The sequence below is a fragment of the Sciurus vulgaris genome (assembly GCF_902686455.1).
Source record: "Sciurus vulgaris genome assembly, chromosome: 7".
Classification (NCBI taxonomy): Eukaryota; Metazoa; Chordata; class Mammalia; order Rodentia; family Sciuridae; genus Sciurus; species Sciurus vulgaris.
The window spans coordinates 114,847,334-114,866,024 of record NC_136467.1 but is presented as its reverse complement, the minus strand read 5'-3'; the positions used below and the strand labels follow the sequence as shown (position 1 = coordinate 114,866,024).

Sequence of the window (18,691 nt, the reverse complement as noted above, 5' to 3'; positions counted from 1 at the left end):
TCCCTGGTACCAAAAAAAAAAAAAAAAAAAAAATTACCTGTTTTCCCTTCCAGGACCCTGGAACAGTATGTATTTTAGTTAGGATTAGTTTTGGCAATGAGCAAGTGAAAACTCAAAATAACTGTGGTTTACAAAAGGTAAAAATTTATGTCTTTCTCATATAATTTGTTAGATATTAAGTATCCCGAGCCTGGTGCAGTGACACCATGAACATTATATCACATTGCATACACTGTTGTGTATAAAGGTGAGGACAATTCTCTCACAATGTGAGAAATGTGTGGTTAGGTGATTCCATGTTCTGATGTTTAGCAAACATCAGAGTACACACATACAGAAATTTAGATGGTCTAGCCTCAGCTATAAGGCATGGCATATTGCTGTGCCACATGGCTCTGATTTGCTCTGCTAGATTGCTCTTGCTGGATTTGCACTGGCAAGTAATTTTCCTCCACAATCAGCTTAGGTAGGGTTTCCAAAAATTCTTCAGCTGCCTTCACATCAGCACTCACAGACTTACCACTCACTTTCACATGATGTAATGATGAATAACTGTTTGAATCATTTAAACCACCCAGAGATAGCAGTAAATTCAACAGCATAGTTAGGTCCAGGCTTTTCTTTCAACATCACAAGCAAGCTTTCTGCTTTGGCTGTGATCATTGTGGTGCTGGGAAGGATACACTTTTTTGTCTGGTCTTCAATCAGGGTCATTAGAAGTTTACCCAAATCCAATAGAGGTCCTTCTCAATTTTGTATTAGTCTTGTAGCTTTTGATGAAGTAGATCCTTTAACAGCTTTTGTCACTTTGTTATTGCTCTTGAAGAGAGTAACGGTGTAACTGGATATGCCTGAGTGGGGAGCAATAACCACTGATTTTCCGCCATCATAGTCCTTATTCACTTTTTATTTCCAGGTCATGTAATCAATGTGTCCTCTTATTGGCAACATTAGAAGTGGAGTTTGCACACTTAGGGGCCATGTTGAACAAAACAACATGAGATTAGTTCAAACACAAGAGAAAATGATGTAATCAGATACTGCTGCCAGAGTAACAGGACATAGTGTTTTCTAGGTTTGGTGTTTGGTGCTTTTTCAAAAAAATCTTTTGTTTTTATTTTTTGTTAGACATTGCCAGGCTAATCTCAAACTCATGGGCTCAAGTGATCTTTCTACCTCAGCCTTTCCAGTAAATGGGATCACAGACATATACCACCACAACTCAATGGCAGCACATTGTTTCTCAATGATCTTTCTTTTTATAAGTACAAGAAATGAACTCTAAAATAATTATAAAAAGTAACTGCTTCTTGATGACCATGTCTGGATCTGCTTTCCTCCCCACATGCTTCCACCATGATGTTCTGCCTCACCTTGGACCCAGAGCAATGGAGTTGGCTGTCTAGAGCTGAGATCTCTGAAACCATGAGCTCCAAATAAACATTTAATCCTCCAAAATCATTTTGGTCAGGTCTTTTGGTCACAGGAGTGAAATAACTGACTAAAACAGAAATTGGTACTAGGAGTCGGGCCATTGCTATGACAAACTGACCATGTGGTTCAGAAGCTTTTGGAGCTTTTTGGAATTAGTGGGAGGAATTTTGAAGAGTTTAGAGATGCAAACTGGAAAGGTTTTAAATTGTTGTAAGTGGAGCTTAACAAGCAATTCTGGTAGGACTCCAAAAGACCCAGAATGCCAATAGGATTGTGGACAGTAAAGACAGGGCTCATGAGGTTTAAGAAGATGAGGATTCTATTGGAAATTGGAAGAGGCCATTTGTGTTATGTTCTGCCTAAGAAATTGTCTGCATTTTGCCCATGTCCAGAGACTTTTTGTGAGGTTGAATGTAAGGGTAATATACTAGTTAATCTTACAGAGGAAATGCCAAGGCTTCACAGCATTCAAGTGGTGGCTTGGGTATTGCTCACAGTTTTTAGCCAAGTTTACTGTGATAATTAGGAGCAGAAAGCAGAGCAGAAAGATTTGAAAAATCTTGAAGTTTGACCAGAAAAACAAGAGTAAAACTGGGGTAAGGAAGTTCTGGTTGTTAAAGACTACAGCCACTAAAGAAATGCTAAATATGTTGTTACCTACAGACAATAGTAAAGATGACTTGAAGACATTTCAGGAATTGGCAAGACCATACCCAGGTCAGGATCAAGGGTATAAAAGTAAAAATTCCATTGAGAAGAGACCAGTGGGGGTATCCTGCTTACACAGGGGTCCTGAGAAGTTGCCTCACCATGCTTGGGATGTATGCAGAGGAAAACTACAGGAATAGAGCAGAAATAAGCCAAGAGAGAGACTATGTGGACTTCAACCAGCAAGGTCATAGGGACAGAGTTACACAAGCCATTTGGAGAGAACATCACAATGTCAAGTACCCCACATGCTGGACACGGAGCTACAGGACTTGTTTGGCCAGCTGGGTTTCAGATTTGCTTTGGTCCTATCCCTTCTTTATATGCTCCTATTTCTCCACATGGAAATGTTTACTCCATGCCTTTATATATTGGATATATGTAACTTGCTTTTTTGATTTTTACAGGGGCTCACAGTAAGAGTTTGCCTTGAGTTTCAGAGGAGACTTTGGAATTAGATTTTTGGGATTTAAAAACAATATTTTTTGTAGTTGTAGATGGACAGAATGCCTTTATTTGTTTATTTTTATGTGGTACTAAGGATTGAACCCAGTGCCTCACACACTCTAGGCAAGCACTGTGCCACTGAGCTACAGCCCCAGCCCAGGAATTGGATTTTTGAACAATACTAAAACTGTTAAGACTATGGGGACTCTGCCAAACACAGTGGCATACACCTGTAATCCTGGCAACTCAGAGGCTAGGGCAGGATGGTCACAAGTTTAAGGCCAGCCTCAGCAACTTAGCAAGGTCCTAACAACTTGGTGAGACTCTGTCTCAAAATTGAAAATAAAAAGGGCTAGGGATGTGGCTCAGTGATAAATCACCCCTGGGTTAAATCTCCGTAAGTGCCCCCTGCTGCCCCAAAAGATTATGGGAATTCTTGAAAATGGATCAGATATATTTTGTATTATGAGATAGGCATAAGCTTCTGGGAGACAGGTGGAATAGTATGGTTTAGATATGAGGTGTCCCCAAAAGCTCATGTGTGAGGCAATGCAAGAAAGTTTAGAGGTGAAATGATTGGGTTATAATAGCCTTAAGCTAACCATTGCATTAATGTACTGAGGGACTATTTGTGGTAACTGTAGGTAAGTAGGTAGAGTGTGGCTGGAGAAGGTAGATCACTGGAGGTATGCCTTTGGGGTTTCTATTTTTGTCCCTGGTGAATGGAGTCCTCTCTGCTTCCTGATGACCATGTCCTGAGCTGCTTTCCACACTACACACTTATGTCATGATGCACTGCCTCACCTTGGGCCCAGAGCAATGGAGTTGACCATCTAAGACTGAGACTCTGAAACCGTGAGCCCCAAATAAACTTTTCCTCCTCTTAAAAACAAGTATAGTATAAGAAATCAGAGTATGTGGAGGAAATCATTGAGTTCCCCATCCTGAAGCTACATGGCCAGATCGTGGAAATTGAGTCTACTTTTCACATGTATGTTTAGCCTATAGTCCATTCACAGCATACCCTACTCTGTACAGCGCTCACCTCACCAGGATAATTTTTCTATTTTATTTTAATTATTTATTTATTTATTTATTTATGGTGCTGGGGATTGAATCCAAGCACAGTGAGCCATCTCCAGTGTTTTATTCTTATTTTGGGATAAGGTCTCACAAAGCTGCTCAGGCTGTCCTCATACTTGTGATCCTCCTGCCTCTGTCTCCCAAGTCACTAGGATTACAGGCATGCACCACCCTGTCTGGCTCACCAGGATTATTCAAATCAAGGTGGATGGTCAGCCAAGCCTGCAGCAAGTACTGGAGAGGGTCAGTGAGTGGATGGCACAGGAAGACCTCTTAGATCCAAATATCAAGTCAATTTTTTTTTTTTTTTTTTTTTTTTTTTTTTTTTTTTTTTTTGCGGTACTGAGGATCGAACTCAGGGCCTTGTGCTTGCAAGGCAAGCACTCTACCAACTGAGCTATCTCCCCAGCCCACATCAAGTCAATTTTTGACATTCGTGGAGACTGGGATTTAAAAGTCATGTTCCCAAGCAGTGCTTGAGATTATCAGTGGATGATTACTTCAAGCAGTGGATTAATCTGAAAATGGCTTCACCATGGGCTGCTGGCCCAAGAATGGACTTCTAGACGTGAATAAGGGCCTCAGCCTCCAAAATATAGACTGGTCCCACAGCAGTATTGGTCAGCCCCTCTACAAATGCTCCTGGCAGCTTCATGACTACAAGAACATTGTGAATGTCATGAAGGCATTCAGATATTGAGGCTTCATCTTCAAGCAAACATTGAAGTTTTTCTGATTGGCTGAGGATGGGCTGGGGCAAGAGGGTAGCTCAACCCAGAATGCTTCTCTCCCTCACCAGATGAAAAAGGGAGAGTGGCATAGCCTTGTACCCAGAGTGTCCCTCAGATGTCCTGTGGGCTTGTGTCCCAGGAAAGTACTTGGCCACTTGGCCCCCCAGGAGCAGATATTTTGTACCCACCACCCTTACCCCTCAATCTCAGCTCAGTGTTATCCCCTCCCATTGTGGTCCTGGGCTGGAGGAACCCTGGCACCCACTGTCTCCTCCATGGTACAGAAGCCACCAAACTCTCCTCACCCCTCCTATTCATGGTGTGTGGTACCCCTAGGACTACAGGACAGATAAGGCCCTACCTGTGTCTACCCCATCCCCACTGTGAACATGCCACTGAATAAAGTTGGGAAAATGGGGAGTATAGTACAAACCAGGTGTGGTAACACGTGTCTATAATTCCAGCTACTTGGGAGGCTGAGCAGGAGGATCACAAATTTAAGACCAGCCTGTACAATTTAGAGAGACCCTGCCTCAAAATTAAAATTTTAAAGGGTGGGGGATGTAGCTCCATGGTAGAGTGATTGACTAACATACTGGAGGCCTTGGAGTCCACCCCCAGCAACACACACACACACACACACACACACACACACACACACACACACACATACACGAGTAAATATGTAAACCATTGACTAGTCATTTAAAAGTATCCTTATTAAGTATTTACTGTAATTGTGTGTGCTATATTTTCATACAACTGGCAGCCCGGTAGATTGTTTATACCAGCCTCACCATTGTGATCTTACATGGCTACAATGTCACTAGGTGGGGGAAATTTTTCAGTTCCATTATAATCTTATGGGACCACTGCTGTATATGCAGCTGGTCATTGACTGCCATGTTGTTATGTGGCATGTGACTATATTTTTTAACTTTTTAAAATTCACATCATAACACAGACATTTTTTCCAGGTCATTATGTACTCATCAGAAAGAATCAAGGTGTGGCTCAAGGATCATTTTCCAAAGCACTTTTCACAATCTGTGCCCCCAGGTACACACTCTGACTCTACACACACACACGCACACACACGCACTCAGATGCACACACTTTTGCTCAGTTACTCTGAGTCCCCTTCCTACCTGTCTTCCCTCCACTGACTGCCAAGAGTAGCCCTTGTCTTATCTCCAACCCCAATTCCTGGCATAAAACAGAAACCAATAAATGATTTAGAATGAAAAATATTGCATATTTAAGGACTGCATAACATTCCCTTATGTAGATGCACCATAGTTTATTTAACCATTTTCTTATACTTGAACATGTAAATAATTTTTTTTTTTTTAAATTTTAAGTAATGATGTAGGGTTTCCTTTTTCCAGTGCTGGGAACTGAACCCAAGACCTGGCACATGCTAGACAAGTACTATACCGCTGAGCTACATCCCCAGCATCCCCAGCCTTAATTAATGCTGCAGGATTTTCACTTGATAAATGGAATAGGCATCCCTGTCAGAATTCCTGGAAGAAACTTTTTTTTTTTTTTTGCGGGGGGAGGGTACCAGGGATTGAACTCAGGGGTACTCAACTACTGAGCCACGTCCTCAGCCCTATTTTATATTTTATTTAGAGACAAGGTCTTACTGAATTGCTTAGCACCTTGCTTTTGCTTAGCTGTCTTTGAACTTTCAATCTCCTGAGCCGCTGGGATTACAGGTGTGCATCACTATGCCTGGCCAAGAAACTTCTATTTGACATTTCAGTACATACATGGGCTGGCTCCTATTCATCCTTTTGGATATATCGGATTTGCAATCCATAATTATTTGGTAAAATTGGCGATCTTTTTTTTCTAATACTTTTTAGTTGTTGATGGACCTTTATTTTATTTATTTATATGTGGTGCTGAGAATTGAACCCAGTACCTCAAACATGCCAGGCAAGCGCTCTACCACTGAGCTACAACTCCAGCCCTAAAATTGGCAATCTTCTAACACACTCTCTTACTTTTCCCTAATTTTCCTTTTTACATCCCATATGTCTCATATCAGTTTAACAAGGGTCCTTGGTTTTCTACCTGTACATATGGAAGAGGGAAGGGAAAGAATGATAGAGTGAGCACCCATCAGGTGCCAAGCACTAGAATGTATACTCTTCTCCTGTTCTCAACCAGCCACATACTGGGGAGGAGCCCGGGTCTCCTTGCTAGGCAAGTGCTTTACCCTTGAGCTACATGTCCAGCCCTTTTATTTTGAGACAGGGTCTTGCTAGATTGCCCAAACCGCTTTTAGATTTGGAATCTTCTTTCCTCAGTCTTCTGAGTAGCTGGGATTATAGGCCTGTGCCACCACACTTTGGCTTGTGTACTTTGATTTAACTCTCCCAACGACCTTTGGGAGCTTTGGGGAGAGCCACCTGCAGACATATCACCATAGTGAATTCAGGGCTCCATCACTGCCTGCTGGAACTCCATCTTCAGTGATGTAACTTGGTAGAGGAGTTCTGCTCCTTCTAATGTTGAAGATTGAACATTAGAGAAGCATGCCAAGGCAAGCATATTAAGCAGGTTTTATTTAAAGGTAATAATACAGACTTCTCCTGGCAGGAAGAAGGGGGCCATGGCTGATGTTCTAAAGTCCCAAGAAGTGAGCGCACCCTACATCTTTTATATGTTAAGGTCTTTTTGTTCTCCAGTTCTCTTCCCCGCTTATCTCTCCTTCCTGCCTACATGACTAGGCCTGGTTTTGCATAGTAAGAAGCCATGGGCAGGGGGAGGGCCAAGGTGATTCAGGCAGATAATGGCCCAGGGGGCATTAATTAGCAGCTCCATGTTTGCAGTCCTTGATAAAGGCAGGTAAATTTGGTAATCAACAGGCTCTGGAGATCCTTGACATTCCATTCTTCCAGGAACAATCTCCAACTTCCAGAGGCAGATGGCTTCATGCCTTCATTTCCTCCATTTGACCCAATCCCCTATTTCTACACTAACTACCTGTCCTTAATTCTGGCTTCAGTTGTAGGCTCAGTCCCAGGAGTAGAGCTCAAAGGCCGCTGTGCATATATGCGCAGGTGTGGTGTGGGCTCACTTACCCACCCCGGGAAGGTTTTTCAGGAGCCACAAGACTGTGCGGGCAGACAAAGATTCCCCGAGTCCTGGAAGGCGGGAACCGATGTGGGCAGCAGGCAGAAAGCTTCCAGACTGACCCTTGGCCTGTGTCACCTGAGCTGCATGAGCAACAGGGAGTGTGTAAAAGGAAGGGTAGCTCTGGCAGAAGGAGGTGGCCAAGCGGGCAGCGCGCGAAGGAGACGACTGCGCAGGGAGTCGTCGCCTTCCTGTCCCTGGAAAGGTCCTAAAACATGAAGGAGTCCTGAGGGCTTTTTCCCCATCTGTAATGTGGTAAAGGGGCTGGGAGGCACCTCCCCAGTCTGGAGGACTGGAGAGTCGTTAGGGACACCTGCCTCCTCGCTTCCCCCTCCCGGCGGGAACCCACCACCACAGCGCACCTGGGCTCCGGCTGGGCCTGGGAACACGTGGAACCCCCGGCCCCCAGGCAGCGGTGGGGAGGAAGGGTGGAGTGCAGCACGGGTGCCCCAGGTTCCCTAGGGACAATCAGGAGAGTGCAATCAACATGGTCATTAAAATAACCATCCGGACGCAAATGGGATGAGGCTGGCACCAGAATAAAGGAGTCAAAGATCCAAGAAGAGGGGCTGCGGTTCTGGCTCCGTGGTAGAGCACTTGACTAGCACGTGTGAGGCACTGTGTTCCATCCTCAGCACCACATAAAAATAAATAAATAAGGGTATAAATTTTTTTTTTTTCGGTACTGGGGATCGAACTCAGGGCCTTGTTCTTGCAAGGCAAGCACTCTACCAGCTGAGCTATCTCCCCAGCCCTAAAGTTATTTTTGAAAAATAAAATAAAATAAAAGATCCAGGAAGAAATAAACCTCTCTCTATAAAAGACATTAACTTGTAAAAAGGAACAATTCAAAAATAATGGGATCAGGAAAGATTAATCAACAAATAATCCCAGGATAATTGATTAGCTCTTTGGAATAACTATGTGCTTTAGATGCACAGCTTCTACCATACACCAAAATTAATTCCTGGTATAGTTAAAGTGGGGGTGGGTGTGATTAAGCCAAACATGCACAAAAAGATAATAGCAATAAGAATGTATTAATTCTATAAAGGGAGGAAGGATTTCTAAACTTAAAAGGGATGAGTAAATCCTTAAGTGGATTGTTGGTTTATACAAAATAAAAAATAAAAAAAATGTAGGTTTGGAAAAGTGGAAGTAGTTAATGAATTTGGAAACGGCTCCAGTGAAAGTAATATACAAAGACAAATATTGTTTAAAGTTGTACTGTATGTGAAAATTTTATTCTATAAGTAAAAATTATAACAAAATTAATAAGACACTAAGTTTACAAAAGATAATGCAGTGCAGGAAACAACTAAACGGGAAAAGGTTGTCATCAGGCAAATGAGGTACTATTTTTATTTTTAACTGATTAAATTAGGTTGAGGGTGGGAGTGGGAGGAGATCCTGGGGGTAATCTAGGGTTTTCTGCATGCTAGGCAAAGGATGTACCTCTTAGCTACTCTCGAGATTTTTTTTTTTTTTCTTTTTTTTTTTCTTTTAAGGAATGGGAAATCCTGATGGGGACGAGTGAATCAATCATTGCTGTGGAACGTAATATAACAGATGTGTAACAGAGAGACTTAAAATACCTTACTGAGGCTTTAGATGCTCTGCATCACTAATTGTAGAGGAAGTGCATATAAAAACTACAATTAGAAACCACTTTACCCTATGAAGATAGCCAGTATGTGTAAAGCACTAGCATGTGTAAAGCACTGGGTTCTATCTTCAGCACCACATAATAAATAAATAAATAAAATAAAGTTAAAAAAATATTAAAAATAAAATTGCCATATGACCCAGCAGTTAATTCCACTTTGAGGTTTATGCCTGGAATTGAATGCAAAGTCTCAGAGATAAATAGCAACTCATATTCACACTAGAATTTTTTTTTTTTTTTTTAACCAGGGATTGAATTCAGAGGTGCTTTACCACTAAGCTACATCCCCATTGTAAGCTCGAGGGCCAGTGTCCAAACACGTGGGACCAAAGTGGCCAGAAGCAAGCTTTATTGAATTTTGGCTCCCTGCGAAATTCCCAGACCTCCGGGGTTCAGGTCAGGATGGAAAGCCAGAGAAAATCGCACGTGGCCCCGGATGCCCAGGGTCTTTATAGACCGGAATAGGCGGGGGTCCTGCTTAGTGATAGGTGGAGGAAAGGGTCAGCGGGGTTTATCTGTGCACGTTTGACTGGTCGCTCTGCCCGCTGCCCTCCTTGCCGCGCTTGCAGCAGGTCGTTAGTTGTCGTGCTCCCTCCCATGCAGCCGCTTAAAGCCGACCTCACACCCATCCCTTTCTATTTTTTACTTTGAGACAGTCTTGCTAAGTGGCTGAGGACCTCACTAAGTTGCTGAGGCTGGCCTGAAACTTGTGATCCTACTGCCTCAACTTCTTGCGTCACTGGGATTATAGGTGTAAGGTACTGTGCCTCCAGCTTCAAACCTTCATGCATTCAACCTGTTTTTCTTTTTTCCTTTTTCTTTTGGTGGTACTGGGGATCAAACCCAGGATCTTGTACATGTAAAACACACACTCTGAGCTATATCTATAATTATTATAGACATAATAATTTTTTAAATAGAAAAGAACATCTTTGGGAATCAATCTTTGTCCTAAACTGGCTGAATATCTTATCCTCTCCTTAGAGTATATGCCTAGATGGGAAATTTTAGGATCAAATGACAGCTTTTGATAAAATCTAATGGAATCACTTAAAACGACATTTATAAAGAGTTTATTTTTAAAAAGGGGGTTTGAGCTGGGCATGGTGAAGCATGCCTGTAATTCCAGTGACTTGGGAGGCTGAGGTAGGAGAATCAAGAGTTCAAGGTCAGCCTCAGCAACATAGTGAGGCCCTAAGCAATTTAGCGTGCTCCTGACTCTAAATAAAATATAAAAATGGACTGGGGGATGTTGCTCAGTGGTAACGCACCCCTGGATTCAATCCCCAGTACCAAAAATTAAATAAATTTTTAAAAAAGGGAGGCTGAGGATGAGGCTCAGTGGTAGAGCACTTGCCTGGCATGAGTGAGGCTCTGGGTTTGAACTCCAGAACTACAACTAAATAAATAAATAAAATAAAAAGTGAAATGGGCACGGTAGTACAAACCTGTAATCTCAGCAACTGGGTAACCTGAGGCAAGAGGATAACAAGTTCAAGGCCAACCTAAACAATTTAGTGAGATACTCAGGAATTTAGTGAGTTTCTATTCCAAAATAAAAAGAACTGGAGATGTAGTTCAGTGGTAAAGCACCCCTGGGTTTAATCCCCACTACCAAAAAAAAAAAAGTGGGGGCTATGGATGTATCCTAGTGGTAGAATGTCTAGCATGTATGAAGTCCTGGCTTTAATCCTCAGAACCATTAAAAAAGAAGAAGATGAAAAATAAATAACCGGTACTGGTGGCACATACCTGTAATCCCAGCTTCTCGGTCGACTGTGGCAGGATTGAAAATTCAAAGCCAGCTCAGCAAAAGCAAGGTGCTAAAGCAACTCAGTGAGACCCTATCTCTATATAAAATACAAAATTGGGCTGGAGATGTGGCTCAGTGGTCAAGTGCCCCCGAGTTCAACCCAGGTAAGAAAGGAAAGAGGAGAGGAGAAGAGAGGGAAGGGGAGGAGAGGAGAGGGAAAGGAAGGAAGGAAGGAAGGAAAAGAAAAGGAGGTTTTTAACCACATAGCAAGGAGTTTCCTGGGCTTCTTTTGCCTATAAGGCCAGCCATCTGGAAACAATTTGAGCCCTGGTTCTGTTAACTGCCAGCTGTGTGACCTGGGCCAGGTCACTCAATTGTTCAGAAACTCAGTTGCCTCACCTGTGAAATGGAACTCAAAGTGATAGATCAGATGAACTGCTATATGATGAGCCCCTGACATCCCTCTTGATGCTGTGTGACCTGTGGGTGGTAGTTGCCCTCTAGTGAGGTCAGTAACTGGGAAAAGGCTTTGCAGACTGTGAAGTGCTCTTCCGACAAGAGAGAGGGTTGAAGAAAGTGGGCATTAGCTTTATGTGGGAGTGGCACCCTGAGTTCCCTGGCTAAGAGAGGATTGGGCTTCAGGGTGGGGAAACGGCTTAGCTCGCTGTGGAGCAGCTGACGTGCAGCTGGGCCTGTGGTCTGGGAGGCAATCTTCAGGGTTCTTCCCCCCAGCCCACACTCAGGTCTGCAGCTGGGTCCTATCTCCTCCAGGGGGCCATGGCTGGGCCATGGCTGCTGCTTTTCCTGGCTCTTGAGTGTCCAGCCCTGCCCACAGGTGAGCTCCCCGGTCCACTTTGCGTCCCTCTCTGTCACCTGTTCATCTGTCCAAGCCCAGTGCTAGCTCTGGGCCTCCCTGGGTATGGATGGGATGCAGGGAGATAGGACAAAAGCTGTTTAGTGCCCCAAACCCAGGGTCTCACCAGAAGGCATTATCCCTTTCCCATTGTACTCTGTCTCCCAGCCACCTGGCCCAGGGGCCCCCCAAGTCCTGCCCTGGAGCATTGTTGGTAAGGAAGGCAGTCCCTCTTGGAGGGATGGAGAAATAAAAGCAAACTGGATGGGTATCCCTGGAAGTTGGGGGTTAGTGGAGCCAGGACTGTGTTATCTGATAAGAAGTGATGATAATGGGACATAAGCAACAGTGTGAGGTTTTATGCTGTCCTTTCTGCCCTCACGGTGTCCCATTCCAAAGGACTCAGGGTGCCTCAGGTTCCCTTCCAAGTCCCTGCTGGCCAGTGGTCTCAGGAGAGGTTCCAAGGCTTCAGTGACTTTCCAGGATATTTATCCTCAACTCTCCAAAGATCAAGGCTGGAGCCAAAAGGCTCCTGTTTAGGGAAGAATTCCAGCTTCATCTGAAATCCTGTGCATGTTTACATGAGTGTGTTAGGGAAAGGTCCTTGACCTTTGAGTCAGAGTCTGCCCCATCTACAGCTAGATTCCAGTGTGTTACAGGTGTTCCCTCCACGGAGACATAAACAACACCATGTGGAACAGGGAGAGTCCGTGGCAGGAGGCCTGAGCTGTGGGAAGGAAGCAGCTGGGGTGAGAAAGAACAATCCTGGGAGGTTTCATGGAGGAGATGGAAGCTGAACTCAATTTGGGAAAGTCTTTATCTGTACAGCTAAGAAGGTTCAGGAAGTTGAGGGTCCTGGGGCTTATTCTCAGCCTTCTCTATTCCCTTTGTTTGCAATGCCCTAGTAATTTTAATATAAATCCTAATACCAAAATTTATCTTCTAGAGCCTTTTACATTTATGATCTTTGGCCTTCACAACATTTTACTGGGTATTATTATTATTATTATTTATTTTTATTTTTTTTTGTTGTTGTTGTTGTAAATGGACACAATACCTTTATTTCGTTTTATTTGTTTTTTACTTAGTGCTGGGGATGGAACCCAGTGAGTGCCTCATGCGTGCTAAGCAAGCGCTCTACCACTGAGCCACAAACCCAGCCATAGGGTGGTATTATTAATCCTATTCTTTCTTTCACTGGGAATTAGACCCAGGGGCACTTTGCCATTGAACTTTGGCCCCAGTCCTTTTCATTTTTGTTTTTTATTTTGAAACAGGATCTCACTGAGTTACTTAGGGCCTCATAGGTTGCTGAGGCTGGCTTTGAACTCATGATTCTCCTGCCTTAGCTTCTCAAGCCACTGGGATTATAGGCATGGCATCTTTTTATTTTTATTTGAAACAGGTTGCATAAAGCCTTACTAAATTGATGAGTCTTGCCTTGAATTTCTGGTCCTCCTGCCTCAGACTCCCATCTCTGAGGCATTTCTTTATCCTGGATACACTTACCTCATGGTGTAAATTTGTTTATAGGTGTCACATTTGAGCTTTTATTTATATGAAAGCATCTACTCAAAAAAGTAACATTTTGTTATATCTTAAATGGGTCATCTTTACTGAAAGGAATAAGATTGCAGAAAATCAACTCTTTTGGAAAATATAGATGTTTGCAGTACCCACATGACTTATTTTTTTAAATTTTGAAATAACAAACCTAGACTTTAAATGAGTGAAGTGTACATACAATGTGTGGCTTATATATAAACAAAGGGATTGAGAGAGCTGAGTGTGGTGGCTCATGCCTGTAATCCCAACAACTCCAGAGACTGAGGCAGGAGGATCACAAATTCAAGACTAGCTTCAACAGCTTAATGAGGCCTTAAACAACTTAGTGAGACCCTGTTTCAAAATAAAAAAAATAACAAGGGCTGGGGGTATGGTTCAGTGGGAAAGTGGTACCTCTAGGTTCAATCCCCAGTACCAAAAAAAAAAAAAAAAAAAAAAGTTAGCTAGGAGGGGTGGCTCATGCTTAAAATGCCAGTAACTCTAGAGACTGAAGCAGGTTCATGGCCAGCCTCACCAATTTAGCAGGGCACAAAACAACTTAGTGAGACCCTGTCTCCAAATAAAAAATAAAAAGAAAGATCTGGGGATGAAGCTCAGTGACAGTGTCCCTGAGTTCAATCCACAGTACCAAAAACAAAAAGGGGGGGCAGGGTGGGAATGCAGCTCAGTGACAGAATGCTTGTCTAGCATGCACAGAGCCCTGGGTTTATCTCCCAGCACTACACAAAACAGGGCTGAGGATGTGGCTCAGTAGCAGAATGCTTGCCCAGGGTACCTGGGGCTCTGGGCTTATACCCATAAGGAGGCCGACGGGAGGGTGGTGAATTCAAGGTCAGTGTAGCAACTGAGTGAAACCCTGTCTCTAAAAGGTCAGTGTCAGCAACTGAGTGAGACCCTGTCTCTAAATTTAAAGATAAATAAATAAAAAAGAGTTGGGGTTGTAGCTCAGAGGTAGAGCATCCCTGGGTTCAATCTCCAGTACCCCCCCACCAAAAAAAGGAAAAAAATGGAGTTTCAGATGTAGAGGAAACAACAGGGAATAACACCAAAAACCAAACAAACAAATAAAAACAAACCACCCATGCACATTCCACCCAGATTAACAAATGGTTAACATTTTGCATATTTGAATCAGATCTCTGATCTTCTTCCAGGTCCTAGTTCCTTCCCTTCCTCCCCGGAGGTAACCACTCTCCTGAGGCTGGCACAACATGGTATTATTATAAATGTTTGTTTATGTATCTGCTATCTTTCCCATGGAGCTGAGTTTCTTGAGGGCAGGGACAATGTCTTACCCAATATTATATCCTCAGTACCAGGCATAGAAAGGGGCTCAGATATGATAAATGGGTAGGCAGAAGGATGAATGGATGAGCAGACATCTAGAGGGAGGACAAAGAATGGATGGAGGATGGATGAATGGTGAAAGAAAGGAGGGGTGAATAGTTGTGAGAATGACAGACTTTATAGATGGATGGAAGGAAGGTTAGATAGGCAAAGACAAAGAGGGAGTGTGTAGAAGGATAGGTGGGTGGATGGTGATGGTGGGAGGACAGATGGAAAGATAAAATCCTAGAACCCTAGCCTGCAATGAGATACCAGCCTCCATAAGTTTTATGCTCTCTTGCAGGTGTATCTGGCACACCCTTCCCTTCTCTGGCCCCACCAATCACACTGCTGGTGGATGGGAAGCGGCAGACTCTGATTGTCTGCCTGGTCCTTGATGTCACACCGCCTGGTCTTGACAGCCCTATTTGGTTCTCAGGAGGCAATGGCAGTGCGCTGGATGCCTTCACCTACGGTCCTTCCCCAGCAGCAGATGGCACCTGGACTAGCTTGGCCCAGCTGTCCCTGCCCTCTGAGGAGTTGGCAGCCTGGGAACCCTTGGTCTGCCACACTGGGCCTGGACCAGGAGGCCAGAGCCAGAGCACACAGCCCCTACAGCTGTCAGGTGGGGATGGAGTCTGGGTTCCTCTAGATGCTCCTTGTCTCTTTTCACAGATCCTGGAACCAGGTGGAAGGGAAGGCCAGCGCCAAGTCACGGAGGCATAAAGGGTTTTTAAGTGGGAACCATCCAAGTGAAGTGATGCCTGGGCTCAGGGCAGACTGACCTCATAGCCATGAATCCTGGGGTTGGCAACTGTGATACTTCAAATGCAGGTTCTGCTGCATGACTGTCAAGAGATAATAGACAACAATGCCTTCTCCCTCCTAGTGTTATCTGTGTGTGTGTGTGTGTGTGCGTGTGTGTGCGTGTGTGTGTGTGTGTAAGCACACCCACAAATAATGATTAAATGATAAATTCCTATCGCCTTTTTTTTTTTTTTTTTGCGGTTCTGGGGATTGAACCCTGGGTTGCTCTACCACTGAGCTACATCCCCAGCCCTTTTCATTTTTTCATTTTGAGATAGGGTCTTGCTATGTTGCCCAGGCTGGCCTAAAACTTGTGACTCCTGACTCAGCCTCCCAAGTCACTGGAATTATGGGCAGGTGCCACCACGCCCTGCTCTGTATTACTTATTGTTTACTCTGTGCCAGGTACTGTTCCAAACACTTCACATTTATGAAATCATATTATTGCCCCAATTTCACAGACACAGGGAGGTTAAGTCACATGGCCTTGCTAGGCTTTTATTATTACTGACCAGATAACTGACTCCATTTTTCTGGATGATCTCAGTTTTGGTATCTCCTAAATGGGACTGTTTGTTGAATAAATGCCCTGCCTTCCAAAGAAAGCCACTGTGAAGATGCTCACACCTTGACCTCTCCCCACACAGAAAAGGAATGGTGGGGTGAGGGCTTCTGGGACCCTCAGAGTAGCAGCTTCTGCTGCTGGTGCATTTGTTTATGTGCCCTGAAAGCCACCAGCTGTATGCCAGGGCCAGAGGCATAGCATTGGGAACTGGGTGTGCAGCACCTGAGCAGTGCTCCAGAGTACACGAGTCATCTCCAAAGGACTCACTGCCCTCTCCTTGGATGGCAGGAGAGACTTCCACAGCCAGGACCTGCTTCCAGGATCCTCGCAGGGGTGAGTACTTGGGCACAGGGTGGTAGGCTGGGAATAAATGATGGGGACCAGGACCTTCAGCCTGGAGGGCAGAGTACTCAGTTCTGACCTGATAGGTTCCTGGGGGAGCATGGTGGGTAGCTGGTGTCTCATAAAGTGGCTGTCTTGCTGGGTTGGGGCACTAGCTAGACTCAGTCTACCCTAGGATAAGATGGGGGCAGATCATCTGGCCCCAGCCTAATTCCTAGACATCAGTTGAGAAGCACAGGTGAGAGCCAATAGAAGGGTCCATGGTGGCTCCTTGGGCAGCCCTGTGAATGGTCTCAGGGAGAGCCTGTGTAGATGGGAAACTGGCTGGAGTGGTCAACTGAGAGCCTTCAAGTCTGTTTCTGGACCAAATAAAAAATTTTGAGCTAGTTAGTCTCTACATCAAATTGTTAATTCCTGTCAGCCCACCCCCCACTTTGTTGGGGAAGAAAATAAAATGAGGGCCAGGAAGGTATTTGTTATTACCAATAAGAACTGAGATTAGACACTAGGAAGGACTTTTCCTAGAGGAGGGGACAGGCCACTTTCTGTCCTCTGGGGAAACCAGGGGACTTCTCCAGGTTCCTCACCCACTCCTCCCCACTCAGGGATGCTTGGCCAGGCCCTGAGGCTGGGGGCTCTTCGGCTGCTGCTCTTCAAGTTGCTGTTGTTTGATGTGCTCCTGACCTGCAGCTGCATCTTCCTAACTCAGCCACAGGCACTCAAGCCCCCAGCTGCCACCTGCTGCACTTGACCTCAGTGGTGGAGGGACTTCGGGTTGTAAGCACCCAGCCTGCCCAGCCCACACTGAGCCCCAGGACCTGCCATGTAGGTCTGGAGCACAGTAGCTCAGTCTGCCAGGAGGGGATCTTCTCTAGGAACCCAGCTGGGCCTGGCACTCACCATGTGAACCCTTGGTGTTCCTTCCTCAAGTCTTGGAGTTTTTTTTTGTTTTCTTTTCTTTTCCTTTTTTGTACGTGACCCGCCACCTGTAGACTGGAGCATTCCTCTCCACCCTCAGATTGAGGGCTTTCCAAGGAAAAAGGCTGTGACTCCATCAGACAGAGCCCCTGAGGGTGGGGCTCTGCCCAGTCTCTGGAGCATTTTGGGTGCAGATAACTGAGCACAAAAATTAAAGAACTTAAATGATACAGCAAATGAAAAATATTTTAATTCATGTGTTGGGGGCGGGGTGGCAGAGTTAGAGGAAGAGGAAATCTGAAAAGGCTCCCTTGAGGAAGAGGGCTTCCTTAGAGTGAGAGCCTGGGAACTGCAGAGTGGGGTTGGGGCATGGGGAAAGCTGTCCCATCTTTGTCTCCTCCCACAATCAGGCTCTGGGCAGGTTCCTCTCTGTCTCCTTACCCTGGTCCAACCTCTGTAAATGGATAGGGCAGGGAGCCCAGGAACCAGGGAAATGAATGCTGTTCTTAAAAGTCTTGTACAGACTCGACAAAAGTGAACAGGGCCAGGATTCCTGGGGAACAGGATCATGTAGATGCTAGGAGTGTCAGATGGTAATTCCAGATTTACATGTTACCAATCAGTTAGAGGCATTCATTATTCATTTGACAAATATTCATTGAGCATCAACTATGAGCCAGATGCTAAATACATTTTTTTTTGTTTGTTTGTTTCCTAAAGAGAAATTCTTATAGAACGTGAAGTTTCCACAGTGGAGTATGATCTGTGTGTCCCTGGTTTTCCCAGCAGTGACAGGAAATCCAACCATTCCTGAAGGTTCTTCTCCAATAATCACACCAAAAGCCTAAGTGCTCTCAAGAGAATTCAGATGTTGCCTGGGTACCACAGTCAATGAGATCAATGACACTCTATCAGTCTTCCTTCCCCCAAGGTGTAGGGTGGGAAACTATGCCTCAATATCCCCTCACAGATGGTGTCAATGACACCCCAATATGCCAGAGCCTCTGTGCACTCTTAGCTGCTGTTCAATGGAGATCCTCACTGTCTACTCCACTCATCTATTGGCAACCTGTAAGGAGATTCTCCCTCTCTGTTTTGGATTCTTCAGGGAGCAGGGGAGAGGGGTCCCACAGCTTCTGGGGATGAAGCTATCCACCAACCCCACAGGGCCTACTCCTTCCCTGACACACAGAAGGGAAGAGTGGGCTTATCCAAGGAAAGTTTCAGCTGAAGCCTCAGACTTTCTCTAGCTGTTGTCCCCTCCCAGTTCTCAGGCCAGATGCTGAGCCTAGGCTTCCTCTCAGATGCCCTTTATCCATTGTAGAAGGAGGGCTTTCCATCTTAC

General features: G+C 44.7%; 1 protein-coding gene across 1 annotated transcript; it reads left to right on the top strand.

The window, feature by feature from the left end:
• The first annotated feature begins 11,288 nt into the window (after positions 1–11,288).
• PTCRA (pre T cell antigen receptor alpha) lies at positions 11,289–17,606 on the top strand. Its single transcript, XM_079147809.1, has 4 exons — positions 11,289–11,804; positions 15,019–15,339; positions 16,375–16,419; positions 17,034–17,606. The coding sequence occupies exons 1-4, from the start codon at positions 11,747–11,749 to the stop codon at positions 17,177–17,179; spliced, it is 570 nt and encodes a 189-aa protein (XP_079003935.1). The 5' UTR covers positions 11,289–11,746; the 3' UTR covers positions 17,180–17,606.
• The last annotated feature ends 1,085 nt before the right edge of the window (positions 17,607–18,691 follow it).